The sequence below is a fragment of the Sarcophilus harrisii genome, chromosome 2 (genome assembly GCF_902635505.1).
Source record: "Sarcophilus harrisii chromosome 2, mSarHar1.11, whole genome shotgun sequence".
Classification (NCBI taxonomy): domain Eukaryota; kingdom Metazoa; phylum Chordata; class Mammalia; order Dasyuromorphia; family Dasyuridae; genus Sarcophilus; species Sarcophilus harrisii.
In genome coordinates, this window is record NC_045427.1 from 143,014,779 (window position 1) to 143,037,292 (window position 22,514).

At 32.0% G+C, this 22,514-nt stretch overlaps 1 protein-coding gene across 3 annotated transcripts in view; it reads right to left on the reverse strand.

Moving 5' to 3' along the window:
• Positions 1 to 22,514, reverse strand: part of ANAPC1 (anaphase promoting complex subunit 1) — a 133,038-nt gene that overhangs the window by 103,423 nt on the left and 7,101 nt on the right. For all 3 annotated transcript variants that reach the window (XM_031950992.1, XM_031950991.1, XM_031950993.1), the window contains exons 4-13: positions 21,430 to 21,481; positions 21,112 to 21,212; positions 20,368 to 20,450; positions 17,360 to 17,433; positions 10,561 to 10,706; positions 9,758 to 9,978; positions 8,937 to 9,146; positions 7,896 to 7,991; positions 2,019 to 2,109; positions 1,839 to 1,904 (exon numbers count right to left, since the gene is read on the reverse strand). In XM_031950992.1, coding sequence (XP_031806852.1) covers positions 1,839 to 1,904; positions 2,019 to 2,109; positions 7,896 to 7,991; positions 8,937 to 9,146; positions 9,758 to 9,978; positions 10,561 to 10,706; positions 17,360 to 17,433; positions 20,368 to 20,450; positions 21,112 to 21,212; positions 21,430 to 21,481 — 1,140 coding nt within the window. The remainder of the gene's footprint in view (positions 1 to 1,838; positions 1,905 to 2,018; positions 2,110 to 7,895; positions 7,992 to 8,936; positions 9,147 to 9,757; positions 9,979 to 10,560; positions 10,707 to 17,359; positions 17,434 to 20,367; positions 20,451 to 21,111; positions 21,213 to 21,429; positions 21,482 to 22,514) is intronic.

Sequence of the window (22,514 nt, forward strand, 5' to 3'; positions counted from 1 at the left end):
CATCTAATCTGTTACTAAGATCTGTCAATTCCATCTTTGCAGTCTCTCAAATATACCTCCCTCTCTCTGGATACTGCCACTACCTTAGTGCAGGACTTCATCATCTCATGAAAGTCTTTTGCAATAGCTTGATATTGAGTGCCTACCTCACAAGTTTCTCTCCATTCCAGTCCACTATCCATTCAGTTACATAATTTCCCTACAGCATTTTTTGCAACCATGTCCCTCCTTTGTTCAATAACTTTTGTTATTCCCTATCGACCCTCCTGTCTTTCCAGTTCTCTACACTTTAGTCAGTGACACAAACTTCAATCCAGTGCTACAGGTCTCCTGGCTGCTCCACAGACAAAACACTCCATCCAAATCTCTAGCTGTCCCCATACCTGGAACACTTTTCCGCCTTAATTCCACCTACTAACTTAATTCAGCTTCCTTTTAAGTCTCAGCTAAAATTCTATTTTTTTTTTTTTTTACAGGAAGCCTATCCCAACTCCTCTTATTTTAGTACCTTCCCTCATTTTTTAATCCAGCACACAGCTTGCTTTGTAGATTTTTTTTCCTGCAGTCTGTCTCCCCCATTAGACAGTGGCTCCGTGAGGACAAGGACTGTCTTATTCTTCTTTTTGTATTCCCAGCATTCCCAGTATCCCCCCATTTTGACATAGAGTAGGTATGTAATATTTACCGATTAATAGGTGGTTAAAAGACACCAACAACAATTCTCAAAATAAGAACTAAAAACCATTAGTCATTATTTGAGAGAATACTCCAAATAATTAAAAGAAAAACTAAAACAAGTTTAAATTTTCACCTCATACCCACAAAATTAGCGAAAATGAAAAAATGTAGAAAACCAAGGTTTAAGAGGTTGTAGAAAGACAAGCACACTAATGCACTATTAATGGAGTTGAAAATTTGTCTTACGATCCTGGAAAGTGACAAAAATATCTGTACTTTTTTTTTTATCCAGAGATTTCATTACTAGTTAGGGAGATTAAAAAAAGAAAAAGAAGTTTTCCAAAAGAAGTTCTACCCTGAAGAAAGCTAAGAATTTTAATAGTAGAAGCAAAGGAGTGCATTTTAGTCACATAGAAAAACCTCTTTAAAGACATAGATATAAAAAATAAAATGCTAAATTCAGATTAGAGTAAGCAATCATTTTGATGAGGATGAAAAAGTTGTGTAAAGGAGAACAATGTAAAGTCTGGGAAAATAGGATACTACAGATAATCAGATTTTTCAGATGAGATGATAGCTAACTTTGCTCAACATTTCCCTCTCTTTTTATGCTTCTGTTTTTTGTTTTTAAAGAAAGAATGTCTCTCTGGGAAGGGAGAATGGAGGAATACATTGGAAAGTTAAAGTTTAAAAACAAAAAATATTTTTAAAAGAATTTTAAGAAAAAGATCCAGAAACGTTAGTAGATTTCTCTGTCAATATAGATTTTTAAAAAATTGATATGGAAGTCACATAAGCTAATGAACATTAGTCTACATGAATGAAATTAGTCTACATTTAAGAAAGACAGTCTCTCCTCCACCACATTCTACTCTGATCTGACCAAATCTGGAATACTCTTTTTAGTCTATGCAAGCCCATTTTAGGAAAAGACATTAGAAGAGGGCAACAAGGAAGGCAAAAAAGTTTAAAGATCAGGTCATATGATGATCAGATTTTGAAGATGTTCAGCTTGGAACAAAAAAGACATAAAGACATGACAGTTGTATTCAAATAATTAAAAGTACTATCAGGTGTAAAAGGAATGATAAAGACAGTTCTGCAATAAAGATGGCACTTTAACAAAAAAACTACTATTGCAAATGCAACAAAATACATACCCGAACCAATCCAGTGTATAGTACCAAGTTTCCATTACCTTCTAGGACCAGCATGGTATTAATTTTCTAAAATTAGAAATAATAAACAAATTAAGTTTGCTAATATAACAAAAGCTGACTTTTTTTTATTATGAAAGTTTAAAAAGGCCTGATAACATTCAAATTTCTTTTTTTACTTGCCTCTACTGGTGCTGCATCCTTTGCCTGTAAGTTAGTGACAGAACCAAAGATCAACTGGGTTTTATCATTACTCTCTTGAAACTTTACACATCTAAAAAATGGAATTAAAAAAAGAAAGCTTTACAATAAGTTCAGTGACAACAAAAATGTATTTCTTCCTTCAAATAACAGTGACATCAAGCAAAGGAAGGAGAGAAGTCCAAATATCATTAAATATGCTGAAGACATATTTCCAAATATGTTTCAACAATAGTTTATATTGTAATCTTACTTGCATTGATGAGTATTTTTCTCATTTCATTTAGCTTTTCTGTCTCTCTCTTTCTTATCATCTCACATCTAATTCCTTACCTTTTCTCCCCTCACCACCAAAAAGTTAAGAGATCAAAGCATTAACCAGCTTATTACGACTTGTTGGTCAATTTAAATAAATACTATTAATTCTTGAAAACAAATTCCATGTCAGAAATAAATAAGGTGTTCCACAACACAGGTTTTAAGCCTAAATTGTAAAACTCATTTTGTGTGTGTGTTTTTTTCTCCCTAAATTGAGAAGCATGAAACTGGAAATAGTCCTATACACTTGGGAGCCCAGAAGATCTGCCTGAGTCACTCAGCTGGATAACTCTGGATAACTCAGAGGTCAACCTCTGCCAGTCTCATTTCCTCCACCCATAAAATGAGAACAACAGCACTTAAATGTTTTTATCATGAAGATTTAATGATAATACATGTATAACATATCTTGGAGATCTATCAAAATAGTACAGAAAGAGCCAAAAAAACCCAAAACCCTTTACAAAAGAAGTTGTTAAATAGCACATGGCCAAAAAGTAAGAGTCTTAGAACATTCTGTTGAAGAACTTCTTCAAAGTTGATCTTGAGGCAATACTCAATCAACCAGTCTAGTAATCTTACCAAAGAAGGAAATAAGGTTTAGTTTGTTTTTTCTTTCCTCTTTCAGGAAACACAATTGTGTGTGTGTGTGTGTGTGTGTGAGAGAGAGAGAGAGAGAGAGAGAAAGAGAGAGATCTTCCCACACAAGTTTAAAATAGAAAATTGTGATTAGCTGTAGTGGTGTCTTTTCCTTTATAACTTTCTCATTTTTCAAAATCAAAAACTTGTTTGATTGTTGATGGAACTGTGAACGGATCCAACTATTCTGGAGAGCATTTTGGAACTATGCTCAAAAAGTTATCAAACTATGTATACCCTTTGATCCAGCAGTGTTTCTACTGGGATTAAGTCCCAAAGAGATCTTAAAAGAGGAAAAGGGACCCACATGTGCAAAAATGTTTGTGGCAGCCTCTTTGTAGTGGCCAGAAACTGGAAACTGAGTGGATGCCCATCAATTGAAGACTGGCTGAATAAATTGTGGTATATGAATATTATGGAATATTATTGTTCTGTAAGAAATGACCAGAATATGATTTCAGAGAGGCCTGGAGAGACTTACATGAACTGGCCTGGAGAGACTTACATGAACTGAAGCTGTGACATTTGCAGAATCAGGAGATCATTATATATGGCAACAATGAGACTATATGATGATCAATTCTAATAGACGTAGCTCTCCTTAACAATGAAATGATTCAAACCAGTAACAACTGTTTAGTAATGAAAAGAGCCATCTACACCCAGAGAGACCATACCATAGCATTCTCATTCTTCATTGTTGCTTGCTTGCATTTTATTCTGCCTTTTTTTTTTTACTAGTTTGATTTGATTTTTCATGTGCAGCACAATAATTGTATAAATATGTATACATATATTGAATTTAACATATATTTCTACCATGTTTAAGATATATTGGACTAATTACCCTCTAGGGAAGGATGTAGGGGAAAGGAGCAAAAATTGGAATACAAGGTTTTGCAAAGGCTAATATTAAAGAACTGTCCATACAGGTTTTGAAAAATAAAAAGTTTAAAAAAAAAAAAAAAACTTGTTTAAGTATGTCAAGCTAGATCTATCAAACTTGCTCATAATACCTTCTAATCTTCATTTTTTTCTTCTAATTTGGTATTGTTAACACTGTTTTAGCCATAGCTTTATAGCTTTAAATTAGCTATATGCAAATAATTAATCAAGAAACAAATATGACATTAATAACAAAATAATTTTCTCTCTAAAGTCATTATAGCTTTTGATGCAACTTGGTTGTTCACTACATTCAAGTTTTCCACTACCTTTCTTAAAGGCAATCTATAAGCCTTTATTCTTTCTTTATACTGGACAATATTTTCCAATTATAAATTGTACAAATCACTGTTGCCTATCTTTGCAATAAAGTCACTAAAATAGGTATATACATGTATAGATGAAACCAAGTCTGCTTCTACCTAATTTACGAAGGACCAATGAGTTAATCTACTCCCTGCAAACTTCCTTTTGTCTTCTGACTTCATTTGTATCAAGAATATCAGTATTAATATGGTTCAATTATTATAATACCAACTTCTTGCTGCTCAAAGAATCTCCCATTTTGAAATGACAAGTTAATGTTTATAACTCTAATATTTATGTAATTCTAAGTCTCCTATGCCTCCTTGTCTGTAATAATTTTGTAGATAAAGAATAAAGCCATATAAAACTAAAGTTTATCTTTTATTTATTTATGACTTGGTATATCTTGATACTTTGAAAAAAAAAAGTAATAATAATAATAATACGTATGGGGCAACTAGGTGTCACAGTGGATAGAGTACCAGCCCTGAAGTCAGGAGGACCCGAGTTCAAATCTGGTCTCAGGCACTTAACACTTCTTAGCTGTGTGACCCTGGGCAAGTCACTTAACCCCAATTGCCTCAGCAAAAAAACCAAAACCTTACATGTTGGCTGATATGGCATCTAGGCTATTTTAATGTCCTCATTAGAACAAGAGATTTACATCAGTTAAATGTCTTTAGGGAACTCTTATAATCTGTGCCAACAGGTTAACTTAAAGTGAGTTTAATTACACAATGTATTTCTTCTCATTTTTGTTCTTATTAATTTTATGTTAATTTCTATTTGGCTATTAAAAGATGGCCCGATTAACTGAAAGCCATTTTGGAAGTAACTCCCATGTCAGTAGAAGTCATTTCCTGAATGTTAAAATGTAGTAAATTTTATCTTTTATGTCCAATACCTCCAGATTTGTGTAGCAAAGAAAGTTGTCATGATACTTCATGAAACTAGCCATTTTAAATCTCAAGCATCCCTTTCATGAAAACATGAACAAGAATCATGCAGCATTAGCCAGAGGAATTGTGATGTATATCAGTTTAGAGTATACTCACACCAATGAAATCATAGACCCAGTGTAGGGTATACTCACACCAATGAAATCATAGACCCAGTGTATTTTACTACAAGTCCAAATTGACTCTCAAATAAGGAAATAAATAATTCACAATAGCTATACTGGTTTTTTAAGAGACTATTCTTATGGAGGCTGTAGGAGGCACAACAGTTTAAAATAAGCCCAGATCCTTTCAAAAGTACTGCAAAACATGGAATCAAAGAACTAAGTTCAAACCCTTCCACACTTAGTAGCTCTGAGCAAATCACTGTTTCCTCATGTATAAAATGATGATAAGAGCATCAATCTCACAAGGTCCCTGGTAGGATCAAAGGAGATTATATACGTGCAATGCTCTGCAAGACTTAAAGCACTACATAAATATTAGCTATTATTATATATAGACCTAGACAGAATTATAATAAAATATACCTAGAGGAAACAAAGTCAGAAATCTCAAGAGAAATAATGAAACAAAGCAAGAAGAAATGAGACCCAGAATTACCAGATATTAAGTGTTACAAAGCAATAACGATCATATGGATTTGATACTGATTTAAAAAATTCATCCACGGAACAGGTTAGGTACAGAAAATTCAGAAGCACTGACATACAGCAATGTTTGATAACCTAATGAAACAAAACACAATGATAAGGACATGCTAATTAACAAAAACTGCTGTGAAAATCAGAAAGCAGTCTCTAAGAATTGAGGCTTACACCAATATCTCATATCAAATACCACAAAAAGTTCCTTATACTAGATGTAAAAGATCCTATTATCAATAAATGAAAAGAAAAGGAATAGATACTTCTTATAAGATGAGAATAATTCATGAGAAAACAAGGGAAAGAAAATCACAAGAGATAAGAAGCACAACTTTGGTGAAATAAAACTGCAATGCCTTCATACAAACAAGATGAATGTGGTTAGAATAACTATGTATACACATACACATATGTGAGGGAATGGGAGAAGTTGGGATTAATGATGAAAATGCTACTAAAAAAGAAAAAAACTTAAGACATTGTTAAATAAACATAGACCAGAACATATTTAACACTAGTTAAATAAACATAGGACACTGTTTCAGAGAGGGACTATAAGCAAGGAAATATTAGTACTACCACATTAAATTCAAAAGAAATATTTAGAATTTACAATTTATGCATAATTCCTATTTTCTGGCGTTCTTGGTCTAAAGAAATGTTACTGTTGGTGGTTTTCTAGTTCACAATAAAATATTTTTAACAAAATAAGCCTAGATGATAAATGTAGAGATTTCAGACAACAAAGACCAAAAAAAAAACGAAATTAGGGGCACAAATGACAGGGTTAAATCTATCATTTTCAAGGCCCTATTAGAACGCTAAAGATGGAAACTAAAGACTTGCTACCTTATCCTTACAAGAAGTATAGGAAATTTTAAAAATCTTCTAATACAAAACTCTGAAACTGAATCTTGGCTCTTGATATTTTCTCTGGCTGTCCCCTATGGCTGGTATTGCCCATGCAAGTTTAACTCCATCTACCGGCTTCAGTAGCGTCTTTTAAGCCCCAATTCAAAAGCCTATCTTCTATATGAAGCCTTTCCCAATCGCTTAATTTCCATGCCTTCCTTCTGTCAATTATTTCCTATTTATCCTATACATAGCTTATTTGTAATAAGTTCCTTGAAGTCAGAAATTGTCCTTTGCCTCTTTCTTATGCCCATTATGTGAGGAAGTCCTGGCACATAGTAATCTCTTAATAAATGTTTATTGACTAATTAATCTCAAAAGATTAAGTTATTTGCCAGTTCAGAAGCTAAGACATTTTGTTATTGAAATACAAGAATAGGAGAGGGATTGGATTCTGATCCGTTCTAACACTAAGGTGAATAACAATGGCCAGGTCATTTAAAAGCCCTGAGGAAACTAGAGATACCATCTGTTGATTAAACCTATTTCACAGGCTTCTTATGAGAAATATGAAATAATGTGTTGGAAGATTGTTTGAAAACTTAAAAGCATCACCTAAACTATAGGAGTACGAATGTGTTTATGTGTATGCAGCAGAAGATTCTGAAATAGAATCCAAGTCTAACATGATGTAGTGTTCCCTTCACTGCAGCCTCTAAGCCTTTCAATAAACAACACTAACAGGAGAAGTTTTTATAAAAATTGGATTTTTTAAATGACTGGGAGAGAGAATTTCAGACTTTTTATGGTCATATGTTCTGTATTTTCCTTAAAATTCACACCCACAAATGTTTGTTATGGATTTATAGACTTTTAAAACTAAAAGGAACTTTGGAAAAATTCTTAACACCCCCTCAAATTTCCAGATGAGGAAGATTCACAAAGGTCAAGGGATTGGCCTAAATGACAAAATCTATTTATTCAGAGTTAGAGTCAGGTTTAAAACTTAGGTCATCTGGTTCAGGAATCAACAGATTATACTAGTGCAATGATATCCAAGATTTGTAAATTTATAGATTTTATCCATCTCCTTTCTAATTTGGATTTTTTTTTAATGTTAATACCTGTGCAGAAATACCAGTCATTTCTATAAAAACTTAAATATACATATATAGGCATACCCATATACTTACCGAAGCTGTAGTTGGGATTCTACTAAAAAACACAAAAACTTCTGGCCACAGAGGTCAGATGTAATAAATACTTTTGAAGCTGGAGAATTTTTCTCTCTAACAATGTTGAAAAGAAAAAAAAAAAAAAAAGAACAATTGTCAGTATTGTGGTTTGGTCCAAACCACTGTTAAAATATGTAAGAAAAATATTCAACAAGAAATGGAGGAGAACTAAATTTGGATCAAAGAACTCTGATAAGGCAAAATAGGATTTCTACTCGCATTTCCGTTAAACACATTTTAAATTTTCAAAGTCAGGTAAAGATAGGTTCTTTTATATGACACATATTGACTTTCCACATAAATGGAAAATAATTTACCAAACTGTAAATCATATTCTTTAAATTATCTTAATGGGGGATAGAAGATAGCTTCTTAATTCCACAGTCTTGAAACTAAAACCTGTCTCTTATATTCAACCTCTCTTTTAACTCCCTCTCCCCCCTTCCTTATCAGGTTCTTCCAAAAAAAAATAACTTGGCTACATCTTTAACAAGTGCAAATACTTCCTCTTAGCCAATGCATTTTATGGGGTCTGTGGATGGATTTCCTGGCACTCAAGTTTAAGGAGAGTTAACTTGGATGGGGGAAAAATTTTTATCTTAATTTTCACTGATCTCTAACTAAAATTTAGCATATTATTCAATTATTATTCAATTGAAATTATTCAATTTCAATAATTATTCAATTATACCTTTGTCCCAAAGTAAGAGGCTACTGTTTCAATCACTTTCATCCTGGTCATAATCAAGTCTCCATATATTAATATGGCTATTTTCAGTCACATTCCTATAGCCCCATTTCCTTGCTCCCAGCACGACACATTCCTTCTACCCAGCCTATTCATGTATGTATGTATATATGTATATGTATACATGTATATATATATATATATATATATATTAAAAACATGTCATTAATGTAGCAACTCTCTAGGCAATGAAACACTATTTCAAATATCAATGCTTTTTCCTGAAAAGACTGAAAATGTACACTACAAACCTCATAGTGGTAATTGCTTCTGTCCATAAGTGGTCAATACAAAGTTCTGGAACAATTGGCTCCACTTCTGGTGCAAGAAAGGAGTCATTAGAAGTACTGTTTGGAGAATGAGAAACACTCTGCCTCTTTGGAGATTGATTATGGCTTGAAAAGTTGAATCTCTGCACCCCTGAGAATGAGTGTACTCCTAAGGCAGGAGAATGAGAACGACTGCAAAACCAAATATAGAATATCAGCAGCAATAAAGGAATATTAACATAAAGTTAAAAAACACACATACTAACACATTCTAGGATTAGGATATTCTGAGAATAATGTATTAAAAATGGCATGCTAGTACTTCCCGGAACCAACTTAAATATACAACAAAGCATTTAACTATTGCTGGGGAAGTTTTATTTTCAGCTTTTATTAGCAGGCTAACTAATTCTACAATCAAAATAACTTATCCTGGTCTGAATTATGATCATACAATCTACCATATTTCTACATTTGTCAATAAAAATAAAAAAGGAATAAAACTAGAAAATTTCAAAATATGTCAAACAATGAAGAACAGTAGATAATCAGCATACTGCCCCTAATGATATAAATTAAGGCTACTAGGGAGAAAAAAAAAGTTTCTAAAAAGGATTTAATAAAGTAACAGAATAAATCTGGAAGTAAATTAAAATAAAAGACAAAGTACCTATTTACTAATTCTAAGTTTTTCATTGCAGCAAAATTTTGAAATTGTATAATAACAGCAAAGTTCCTAATTTTACACTGTATATTTTCCCGGAACTTGAAAGCCATTTACCACAAGCATCATTAGTATTTACCTAAGAGCTGCCATGTTAGAAATAGAAGGTGAACGAGAATGTAAACTGGGCGAGGATGTTGACCGAGACTGACTGTGAATGGAAGAATAATTCTGAAAAGGTGAAGTTACAGGTGAATCTCCTTTTGAGAGACTTCTGAGATGGGCAGTAAGGGAACTGCTGGTAGCCACATGCTGTGGGGTACCTCCTTGCTCTGAGAACTTTAAAACCACATTCTGTTCCTTAATTTAAAAAGGAAAAAGAAAATAATTATATTGTAACAACAATTTCTCAATAATGAGAATAACTTTTGTAATGAGAATGACTTTTTGAGTATTTTTCTTTTATATATAACATTTATTAATAATTAATCTCAGGGTTAAATAATTTTTATTTTACACTACTATTCCCTCCCTCCCCCCCCCTTTTTTTGATTTGCCACAGGTCACATGGCTAAAAAGTGATAGAAATAAAACTTGAACTCAGATCTCCTGACTCCCAGACTACAATTTTTTCAGAAAGGCAGCATGTCACAGTGAAGTCAGTGACTTACTTAGAATCTAAAAGACCTGAATTCTACCTCTGACACTGACTAGCTGTGAGATCACAGCCAATAATGCTATCTCAAAGTGTTGTAAGGATTAAAAGAAATAGTGTATAAAGTGTATAAATACAAAATTTTAAGTATTATGTATGTCAGCTACTATCAAACACACAGCTGTGCAATATGTGTCAGAAAAAATATTTCTTACATTCCTTTAATATAAGCAGGGAGCAAGGATACTTTGAATTGGGCAAACACTGACTTACTTTTGTTTTCTTACCTCAGGTTTCACTCTGCGCAGAATCCAGAGAGAATGTAAACCCTGAATAGCATCATATGTCATTATGATAGAAGGCTCAGCATTTAGAAAAACAATTTTCATTGCACTATCAGCAACATACTGTACCCTTGATGTTCCAAAAAGACCTAGAATAAAAAGAGCAGTAATAATGAAAATAAAGGTTCAACTAAAAATCAGTCACCAATCAGATACTTGACTAAAAGAGATGGGAACCCCATCTTTTAAGAATCAAGATTTAACATTAAAAACACATAAAATACAAAGAAAATTGGGGCAAGGAATATACAATATAAAATTTTAAAAATTTAGTGCATACTTTATTTTTAACACTCTTACTTGAATGTCAGAATTACAAAAAGCTTCAGGGAGCATCTGAAACTCAGCAGATCTCAAACTGAACATATTATCTATCCCAAAAATCCAATCTCCTCCAAACTTCTCATTTCTACTGAACTCACCCTTATTCTTTTAATTACTCAAGTTCACTACTTCAGTGTCATTCTCAGGAACTTATTCTCATTCTTCCCATGTAAATAGTCAGTTGAAAGGCCTTATTACCCTTACCCTTACCCTTTTTCATGTCATTTCCTGACATAGCCACTATTCAAACCTTGATCATTTCTCAATAACCTCCTAATTGGTTTCCTTGTTTCAAATCTCTCTACACATTTATCAAAGTGATCTTCATCAAGTAAAAGTCTGACCATGCCATTCCTTTATCAAACTCCAATGGCCAACTATAAACTCCTCCAATATTGAAAGCTTGTTAAAATTTTGTCCCACTATCTTTCTTACCTTATTACATACAAATTATTTCCCTTTATGCACACTATGGTCCAAATGAGGAGTTCTTAAATCTTTTGTGTGTGTGAGTGTTATGGATTCCCCTTTTGACAGTCTAGTGAAACAATCAACAAATATTTATTAAAGTGCCTACTAAATGCCAGAAAGCCTTTGGAACTTTTTTCAGAATAACGTTTTCAAATACTTAAAAAAAATGTAGGAATACTCTCTAGATCATTGACAATGGATTCCTGGCTGCTCCTCACACATTATATTCTTTCCCTCAACTGGGAAGTTTTTATAGACTATCCCCTCATGCCTGGAATTCTTTCTATTTATTCTCATCTCTGTCTCATAGCTTCCTTCAGGTCCCAGATAAAATTCACACTACTACAAGAAGCTTCCATAATTCTCTTTAATGATAATGTCATAATATTATTATCAATTTATCTTGTATATGTATCTCATATGTATATAGTTATTAGCAGGTCATTTTCCCCACTTGACTGTGAAATCCTTGAGAACAACCTTTTTTGTAGATCAAGCACATAGCATAGCCTTGGCACACAGTGGGTGTTTAATAAATATATGTTGACTTGATTATACAGCACAATAATACAGCAAGACTACTATTTTTCCAATACTTCCTGCCCTCTCCCTTTTTAAAGGCAGCCTATAATTACATTGGTTTTTTAAACTGCCAGATCACACTGACTCATACTGACCTAATAATCCACTAAAAAAACTCAGATCTTTTTCAGAAAAATTGCTACTTTTAGCCACATTTCCTCCATTTTATAAATATAAAATTGATTTTTTTTAAAATTCAAATGAAACACTTGACATTAACCTCTATCAAAATTCATCTTACTAGATTTGGTCTGATGTTTTAGCCCAGTAGTTGGCAAATTATGAAGACCTCTCAAGAGATCAGTGCCAATAGTTCAACAATATGCCAGTTCTTTTGTATATAATCTAGTCCAAGTGACATTAAATTTCCTAACTTACCCTGAATATCAATTCCCAATTAATCATTTTTCTTCTGTTCTTTCTAGTTCCAAAATCTTTAAGATTGGGAGAAGAGAAACAAATTAATTATTAAATTATTCTGCCTCCTCACCAATTATCATCCCTCCCATTTCTAAAGATCAGGACAGTCTCTTCTTTAATGCTCATCTTCTCCCCATTATAACTTTTTCACCCAAAATTATATTTTATTAAATTGTGTTCCTTTTCTACCTTGACTATTTTCTCATCTACTGTTTTCAGGCTTAAGAAAGTCAGACACTATTCTTCTAGGGCCATGTCAAGCTTTAAAATCCACAGTTCATTATTTAGTCTTGCTTCTATATTTTCTAAGTCTTTTCAAAACTTAAATTGGTCGATAAATTCTCTGGCAAACACAATTCTATTTAGCTAAGAGATTCTTAAAACTTTTTTTGTCATGAACCACATCACAGCTGGTAAAATCTAAAAACCCCTTCTAAAAATTTTTTTTAATTCATAAAGAAAATAATAAAGTAAAGTAAGAGAATAAGTGAGATAAGGCCTTAAATTTGTTCTTATTCAAGTCAACAAAAAGCCTAAAATTTATCTGTGGAATCGTAGGTTAAGAACTACTTTGATCAATTCACCATTTTTATTCTAATCATAAATGTTTCTAAAGAATTTCTTCCTCGAAAGTTTCCTCTCTCTTCTGGACTGACTGAATTTCCTTACGTGAGTTAGTAAAATCTTATTTATCTCATCTGTGAATCTTTTTAAGTATGCACCCTAAAACTCAGAAGAAAAAATAAACTATTTCTAATTTTGTTTCCCCCTTTCCAAGATGGGACAGTCTCTTCAAATTAATGTTCTCTTCATTTTTATCCACTTTAGAAACCAGATTTTCCATGTTTAATAAGAATGACTCAGGATATAATTTCAATAAGAATCTGATGCAGAAAATAATTTCACTTGATCGATTCCTCCACCATTTGATGGATAAAACTGTTACTAACGTAAAGCAAGAAATAACTCTTTTATGGGAGAGCCAAACCCAGTTATTTTCCTGACAACTACTTCACAAAATCTAGTAAATACAACAAATATAGCCCTGATTAGGAAATTCCAAGAAAAAAAATTCTATGAAGTATTTTTCCATCTCACATTAATAAAGAGAGAGAAAGAGAGATCTTCAGTCATGGGAGACAGGCCTAAGCCAGGAATATCTACACAGTTCTACACATTCTAATTCAGGGATTGAATGAAGACTTGTTTATGGCTGTACACCTGGATAAGAAGAGTTGCCATATCTGGCATAGACATGCCAAGGAGTAGAAAACATATCAACATGTAGCTCTATTGCTCACTACCCCATGCTGAGTGACACTAAGTAAATAGTCCAGAAGTCAACAACTGTGTAACCAAACGATCCCTAATACAAAGTATAAAGCTTATACCTAAGCTGGAAGAATGAGCAAACAAAAAAGAATCCCACCATAAAGTGCTATTATGGTGACAGGAAACAACAAGATGTAAACTCAGAAAAAGAAAAGGATTCCAAAATTTACATAAGAAATGTTGTCATTTTTCAGTCTTGTCTGAGTCTTCATAAGCCCATTTGGAATTTTTTGGCAAAGATACAGAAATGGTTTGACATTTCCTTCTGTAGTTCCCATAGAAGAGGAAACTGAGCCAAACAGGGTTTAATGATTTGCCCAAAGTCACACATGCAAGAATTGTTTGAGGTCAGATTTGAACTCACAAAGATGAGTTTTCCTGAATCCAGGCCCAGAGCTCTATTTACTGCTCTCTTATATAAGAAAAGCCTCAAGGAAACATCTGGACAATTTATTTTATGATTTCTTAAAACATGTAGACTCATATTTTGATTATGGCTTTTATTTCATTTAATGATTCTTAAATGATCTTTTGATCTATTTTTTACATGAATTTTTAAAGTGTGAATCCTTACACTTTTCCTGAATATTTTTTTTAACTATAATTCTTTTCTCATATAGTGATTAACTTCTTTGATCCATAATTTTCAAAAAGTCTGTTGCTTGAGTAATATTTTGAAACTATTGTTCCATAGCTTTCATTTCTTTTCCATTTTTCCCCTAGTATTCTCATTTCTTTTCTAATTGTCTTCTTTAAAATTCACATTTCTTTCATAAAACAAAGGAGAAAGGAGAAAAAGTTGAACTTTTTCTCACATTTCAACTAAAATTCCTAACGTTTTCCAAAAAAAGCCATAATCAAAATATGAGACTATATATTTCAGAAAAAATTCATAAAATATAATCACCCAGATTGCTTAACACTAGAGAGCAAAAAGAAAATAGAATTCACCAGTGATCTCCTGAAAGAGATCTTTCAGGATTAGTACAGCCAAAATTCAGAAGTTCCACTTCAAAGAAAAAATACTGCAAGCAATCACAAAAAATTCAAATACTGAGAAGCCACAGTCAGGATCACACAGGATTTAGCAGCTACTATTACAAAATAACAAAGAGCCTTAGAATACAATATATCAAAAAGTAAAAGATAAACAATCAAAACTACCTTACTTACCTAACAGAGTATTAATCTACAGAGAGTAAAAATGAACCTTTAATGAAATAAAAGGTTTCCAAGTATTCATGACAAAAAGATAAAAGCTGCATAGAAACTTTGAAATACAAACCGAAAAAGCAAGGGAAACATAAAAATGTAAATATGAACAAAAAATGTAACAATCAAACATTCTAGGCATATACTTCAGAAAAAGGAAAAAAGGAATTACATGTGCAAAAAAATATTTATGTCATCTCTTTAAAATGGCTTTGTTTTATATAATTTAACATATTTAATATGTATTGGTCTACCTGCCATCTGGGGGAGGGAGTGGGGGGAAAAATTGGAACAAAAGGTTTTGCAACTGTCAATGCTGAAAAATTGTCCATGCATATATTTTGTAAATAAAAAGCTATAATTAAAAAATAAATAAAAATAAAATGGCTTTTTTAAAAATCAAAAATAGAGTTTGAAAGGATGTCCAAATAATTGAAATTCACTTATATCATAACTGTGCCAGGTTCAAGCTCCATTTCCCAAAATTCTCATATATTTCATCTTGAATAGAATATACAGAATAATGACTTATGTTGTTTCTGTTTGCCTCTACTATCTTTATCCAAATGATTTTCACTATTCTTTCCCCCACTCTGTTCTATTATTTCTTTACATGAAACTATATTTTTAAAATTCAGTGTTAGTCTACTCTCACTCCTTTTAATCTATTGTTTCTTTTGAATAAGGGCGACATTGCCATCATAGGTCTCATCCCAACAATTCTCCATGATATTTCTGAAGTCTAATTTGTCTCCTCACATATTACCTATACTCAATGCATTTGTGTGCCACAAGTGTCATTACTAGCCTTCTTGCATTTTTGTCTCTTCTAAATGTACACGTATTCCTACTACTGCACAGATTATGATCTCCCTAACTAAAGTTGGATTGAAAATTGAATAGTCTGTACTCATTTATAACAGATAAAAATTCCAAAATCTATACTAGTGACCTAGGATATTCCACAGTTACTGATTAAAAAAAATTTCTAGGGCAGCTAGGTGGTGCAGTGGATAGAGCACCAGCCCTGAAGTCAGGAGGATCCGAGTTCAAATCTGGTCTCAGACGCTTAACACTTCCTAGTTGTGTGATCCTGGGCAAGTCACTTGACCCCAATTTGCCTCAGCCAAAAAAAAAAAATTCCCTTAAGGTCCATCAATCTACTTAAATGAATTTTCCTAATTTCCAGTCGCTTCCAATGTTCTTCCAATTGGGCCATCTCTATTTACTAATTCTTTCTGTCAGTAGCCTGTCCTCTACAGGATCAGTCCAGCATTCCTGCCCTAAATTTAGTATATGAACAAATTAAGTGATAGGAAAATAATGGAACATGACTGTTAGACTACAAATGTCAACAACTTCTTTAAAGATTCCCTCATTTATTTATTCAATGTTTACTAACTGCCCATTATACACATATCTGTATTGGTGATATAAAAATAAATAAGTCATTGATATTTCCCTCAAGCATATTACTATGCTAATAATCTAGTCAAAAGAAATGACATGTACAAAAATAAATGTATGAATCAGAATAAGTGAACTGAAGAAGTATCAAGTACTACAAGATCATAACTTTAAAATAATTAACTAAATCTATCCCTGGGACCTTAATTAACTTTTTAGTATTGTTATTACAAAATCTTTCTTCATATCTTTATAGCATTTCAAGTCTACGTTTTAAATTTTACATTAAAAATTTTAGAGATAAATATCTAGATAGACATGGAAGAACAAAAGTCTAAGCCCAGAGGGAGGAAGGGGAATGAGAAAACTGGAAAATAAAAGATAGCACGTTTCCAAAGTATAAGCTGAAAGTTTACTTATTTTTGTCCTTAATTTCATGATATTATTAATATCTATTCAAGAAAATTAGCAACTTTTATTCTATTGGTTTCTAGAGATTCTATTCAGGTTTGTTAACCAAACAAATCATTAACATTAATGATCTACTCATGAGGAAGGGCCTAATCGTAGATTCAAAAATTAACATTTTAATAGTATTTAATATTTGACTATAGTTCTATTATGATGCCTCACTGGGGATGAAGACTCTACAAGGATAAGACAGCAGTCAAAAAAAATATGCAGTTTTTACCATGCAAAAATAATCTAATTAGATTGCAAAATCAAAGAAAGAACTAACAAATTAAGAACTAGCTATATTATCAATAGAAAGCTGGGCACAAGGTAATAAATTTTTCTGACCAAAAGCTCAGGAAACCATCTAGTAAAGCACATTAAAATACTACAAATGTTTTGAAGCACTTAAGTACATATTCCGGACTGTATCTCACAAAATGACTGCTTTTAATATATTTTAAAAACAAATTTCATTGTATATTACTGTAGTTTTAATGAATCACCCTTAACTCAATGTACAGCCATAAAATCCACTAACCTCCAGATTTACAAACAACAGGGGTTATTTCATCCAGTGGATGTAGCATACTGAACATAGTGGGTAAAGGTTCTCTAGGAAAAAAAAGAGAGAGAGAAATTAAATGAAATGAGCACTAAAACAAATATAACTATATTATTAGATAGCACAAACATTAATTTTTTCTTGTAGAGGACTGCTCTAAATTATAAAATCAATCAGAATTATAAAGTTCAAAGTCCCAATAAATGAGTGGTCAAAAGATATGAACAAACAGCTCTCAAAAGAGCTTGTATAAGATGTAGTAGTAAGTAGAATTTAACCACACATGAGAATGCAGAAAATGACCAACAGTAAGAGAAATGCAAGTCAAACCAACTCTGAGGTTTTATCTCATACCTAGCAAATTAGCATGATGAAAAATGACAAAAATAGTCAATGTTGGAAAGGATATGAAAAGACAGGCACACTAAAGTATTGCTGTTAGGGCTGTGAAATGGTTCAACTATTTTAGAAAGCATTGTGGAATTATACAAATTAAGTGACCAAAAGGTCCATAATGTCTGACCTAGAGATTCCATTCCTGGGCTTTTACCCCAAAGCCACAATTGATAAGAAGAAAGCTGACACATACACTAAAATATTTATAGCACTATTTTTTGGAATGGCATGTAGATGCCATTGGAAAACCATGTAGATGCCCATCAATTAGGGAATAGCAGTGGCACGTGAACACAATGGAAAATTACCAGGCTATTAGTGAATGTGATAAATAATGCGAAGTATGAAAAAATGGATGATGCTAAGTAATCAGTCTCACACACACACACACACACACACACTCAAAAGTGAATGTTGCAAAATTACAAATCTCAGAGGCAGAAGGTCCACAGCTGCTACTCATTACACATATTTTCAAACCTTGTCAATGTACTGATAAACTGGGATGATCTTTCCCTCTTCTTTTCTTGTATTTTAAAAATATTATTTGTAATATGGAATACTGAGGAAAACTATGGTGTTATAAAAAACCACAGTTATCAATAAAAATATTTTTAAAAGAAAACAATTCATGCACAATTATAAAGAATAAGGCTGGCCTCAAAAAGGAGATATGAGAAAATAACTTCCCCCACTCTATGAAGAGGTAAAGGATGGAGGAAAAGAATATCCATCAAGCAATGAATATGTCAGATTTTTAAAAATGTATTCTTTTTTTTTCCTTAAAAATAATTATTATAAGAGAGGACACTGCGATGGAAAAGGAATGCAAGGGAAAATACATGTGATGTAAAAATGATCAATAAAAATGTATTAAAAAAAAAAAAAAAAAAGAACAGGGATACAGAAGCTAACTTTTGACCAAAAGTCAATTTTCCTTTATCTATTCTAATGCTTCTACCCTAGTTAATATAACTTTCTTTCGAGTTTACTACCACCTCCAACCTCTTCCAATTTTCATAATTCCTTTCAAAAGCATATTCTGAGGGATGTTCAGATCTGTGACTTCATCAATGAGGATAACTCCTGGTGTTCCCTTTAATGCCTATAAACAATCTTAGAAAAGTGCCTGGGCAACATTACATGACTTGTTCACTGGCACAGCAAAAGCAATAATTAAGCCCCTCTATCCCATCTCACTCTGCACTATAGAAGCCAGTACTTAATTGAATTGAAAATGGCCCATTGAGCACTAATCACAATTCAGAAGAAAATTAATAAAGATTTATTAATTAATAAAAATACTTCTACTAAAATCCCTTAGTGAAATTGTTTCTACTAAAATTTAGAATAAAACCATATTTCTATGAGCAACTTCTCTGTACTAATCAAAATATTAACAGATTTATATCTTCTCAGAAAGAAGCATATCCATACCCTTCATTTAGCAACATGAGAAGTCTTTTAGGGTTTTATAATTTAAAATGAACTTTAAGTACTTTTTTTAATCTCTTCCTTTGAAAAAGTTTAAAAATCCAATATTAATTAAAAAAAAAAAAAATGACACTGATCCAAGTGTGATCATTCCTGCAGACCCTGAGGCCAGGGAGACTAAGGATGTTGGATCACTTAAGCTTGGGAGTTCTGAGCGACAGGAGGCTGTGTGCGCTAAGTCTGGCATTAATAAAGCTAATCACAGAAAAAGATAACTACCAGGATGCCTAAGGAGGGGCAAATCATCTCAGCTCAACCAAATAGAGCAGGATAAAGTTTCTGTGGTGATCAGTTTTGGTACTGGACCCATCTCCTGGATAAAATAGGGAGACCTAGTCTTTAAAAAAAAAAAAAAAAAAAAGTCACCAAACACCTACAATGTGCATTAGCATTTTGCAAGGTATTCATTCTATCCTTGAGTTTACAATGTAAATAGGGAGAAAAGACATAAACACAGTTAAATAATAACACAATACAATAAATGATTAAATGCCAAATGAAAGGAATGGTCAATAAAATGCATGATATCCACAAATGGTGTCTCCCAAATTATTTGCTTGTAAGAAATTTTGCCTTATGAAACACCATAAACTTTTGGTTTCGCGAGTATATATTTTTGTATATTTGGACTTTTTTTTTCCTACTACAAGTAACCTCTTTAGATATATTCCAAATTGTGGGATCTTTGGGACAAAGAGTACAATTTAATAACCATTCATGATTCAAAATAACTTTTCCAGAATAGATTAAATCTATTTGTAATTCCACCAAAAATGAATTAGTAAGCCAAATTTGCCATAGTCTTTCCAACATCTTTTATCATATTTCCTCACTCTGCTTCAAATGGTACCACAAAGTTGTTTTAATTTGCATTATTAAATATTTAGAAAAAAAATTAAGGGTTTCTGATAGATTACAGCTTTGAAAAAGAAAAATGAAAAAAAACTATTTTTATTACTATCAAACTGGTTTTTAATAAACATTTATCTGCATCAATCTAAAAAAAATACAAAAGAAATGTTGTTTTACAACAGTCCAATAAAAAATAGTCAAAGTGAATTCTTTCAATTCAATTCAAATTCTTCAATGAATACCTGGGTGGACTTGGCGGTACTTCATGTGCAGAACTGCTTCTTTCAAATAATAAACCATATTTTGTAGGCCAGACATTTGCCACCTACCAGTTGGAGGGGAAGGAGGAAAGAAAAGAATTAAGGCATTATATTAAGAAAATAATTTTGGGATCCTAACAGTACATTAGAGATATTTTTCCCTACTTCAATAAGGACACAATAAAGGAACATCATTTCTATAAAAATTTTAATTTAGCTACTCCAAGGATAAAATAGTATTTGTACTTTCAAAATCTCATGATTAAAACCAAGACTTAAAATAGAACACTGTACTCAGCTTTCAGAACAACATGAAGTTATATACAATTCCTTAACATAATCAAGATTTTTTTTAACCTGATCTAAACATTCTAAACATTCAAAAATGTTTATTTTAACCTCATCAATACTATTCTTGTTAATCTGTAATCATTCAATAATGAAAAAATAATAAAATCAACAATTCATTCAAATTTAATCAAAATGACTTATAGAGTATAACTATGATTTAGTATTTCTAAATTCACCTCACAATTTTTTTTCCCTCATAAAGGATGAACAAACCTTAAGTGAAGGGAGTATAATCACTATTTAGTGATTTAAAATGACAATATTCTCACAAGATCAGTACTTATATTGATGACCATTAATATGTAATAGTTTATCATAAAACTATCCATAAACTAAAAATAAATGCAAAAGGATGAAAGTTTTAAACAAGTTTACCTGAAAAGGTAAGGAAGCTATATAATCCTTCCCCTCCATGCTATGCACATTTATGCAAGAACTTTGTAATATGCATATGCATTTTTCTACTTCATTGCTATCTGAAATTAAAAAAAAATAAAGGATATTTATTTTATCATTATTATTATTATTATGTTATGTTATTTAATCCTATAGCCACATATTTTCAATATGCAAACAGTTGTGTTATTAGTAAAATATTACAAATTAACTTAGGTAGAGTAGAACTCTTATAAATAAATAGATGACAGAACGTACCCCAAGATGAAATAAAGTTCAAAGAAAAAAGAAACTTACTATCATATTTTTCAGATTTATCCTGTGATATAATGAAGTCACACCAGAGTGCCTAAAATCAAAACAACAAGTTTATTTAAAAAAAAAAAAAAAGAAATCAGTATCTAGGAAATGTTTTTCCTTCCTTTCCAACAAGAGATGCCATTAAGACTTTCATTTGTAAAATAAAAATAAAAAACTCTCCTGTTCAATCATTTGAAATGAAATTTTATTATCTTTTTTTTTAATTTCCCCAAATAATTTTTTATCTTGGAATCTATGTGGTCTGTGCCCTAATTAAGGCCTTCAAAATCACAATAATTACACTTATAAAAAAATATTCTTATACAACTCTTCAGTTCCCAAAGACATTGTTTGGGATGTACTCAAAATAATAATTAATGGAAAGTGCTGCTTTCTTTTCTTTTTAAACATAATTAATTTATCCCTTTATCCTTGCCTACTTTCAGGTACAATTTTTTTTAAAGAAAAAAAGAGACTCATAGCCAATATGCACTGTCCAGCAAAACTAGTTTCTACTAATTTTAAAAATATGTATCTTACTCTGTATTTTAAATCTATCACCTCTCTGGCAAGAGACAAGTTGGCCTTCTTTCTTTAAAAAAAAAAAAAAAAAAAAAAGCAAAGAGAAAAAGTAAACAGCAATACAACATAGGGCACAGAGGTTCAGCAGCTTGCCTTGGGGTCAGAGAGATGATGTAAACATCTGGCTTCTGACAGTGGCTGGTTGGGTGCCCAGGAGATTGTCTAAAGCCTACATGATTACATTGCTAAAGATGCTGATCTGCAGAGAGAGAGAAAGTTCCTCACCAGTTCCTCTAAATTAATATAATCATAGATCCACTTGAAAAATAAATAAATATAAATCTAAGAAAATCACATAAACAATTACTAGATACAGCACTTGAAAAGTGAAGAAAAGAATAAAGTGAGGGTTGGTAGAAAGTATTGCTACAAAAACATCTAACTATATATGCAAAAGACTTTTAAGATAAGTATAGAAGAGAAAAAGGAATATGCATTTATACAGTATCCATTCTGTGCCAGGCACTATGCTACACATTTTTTACAAATATTAGCTTGCT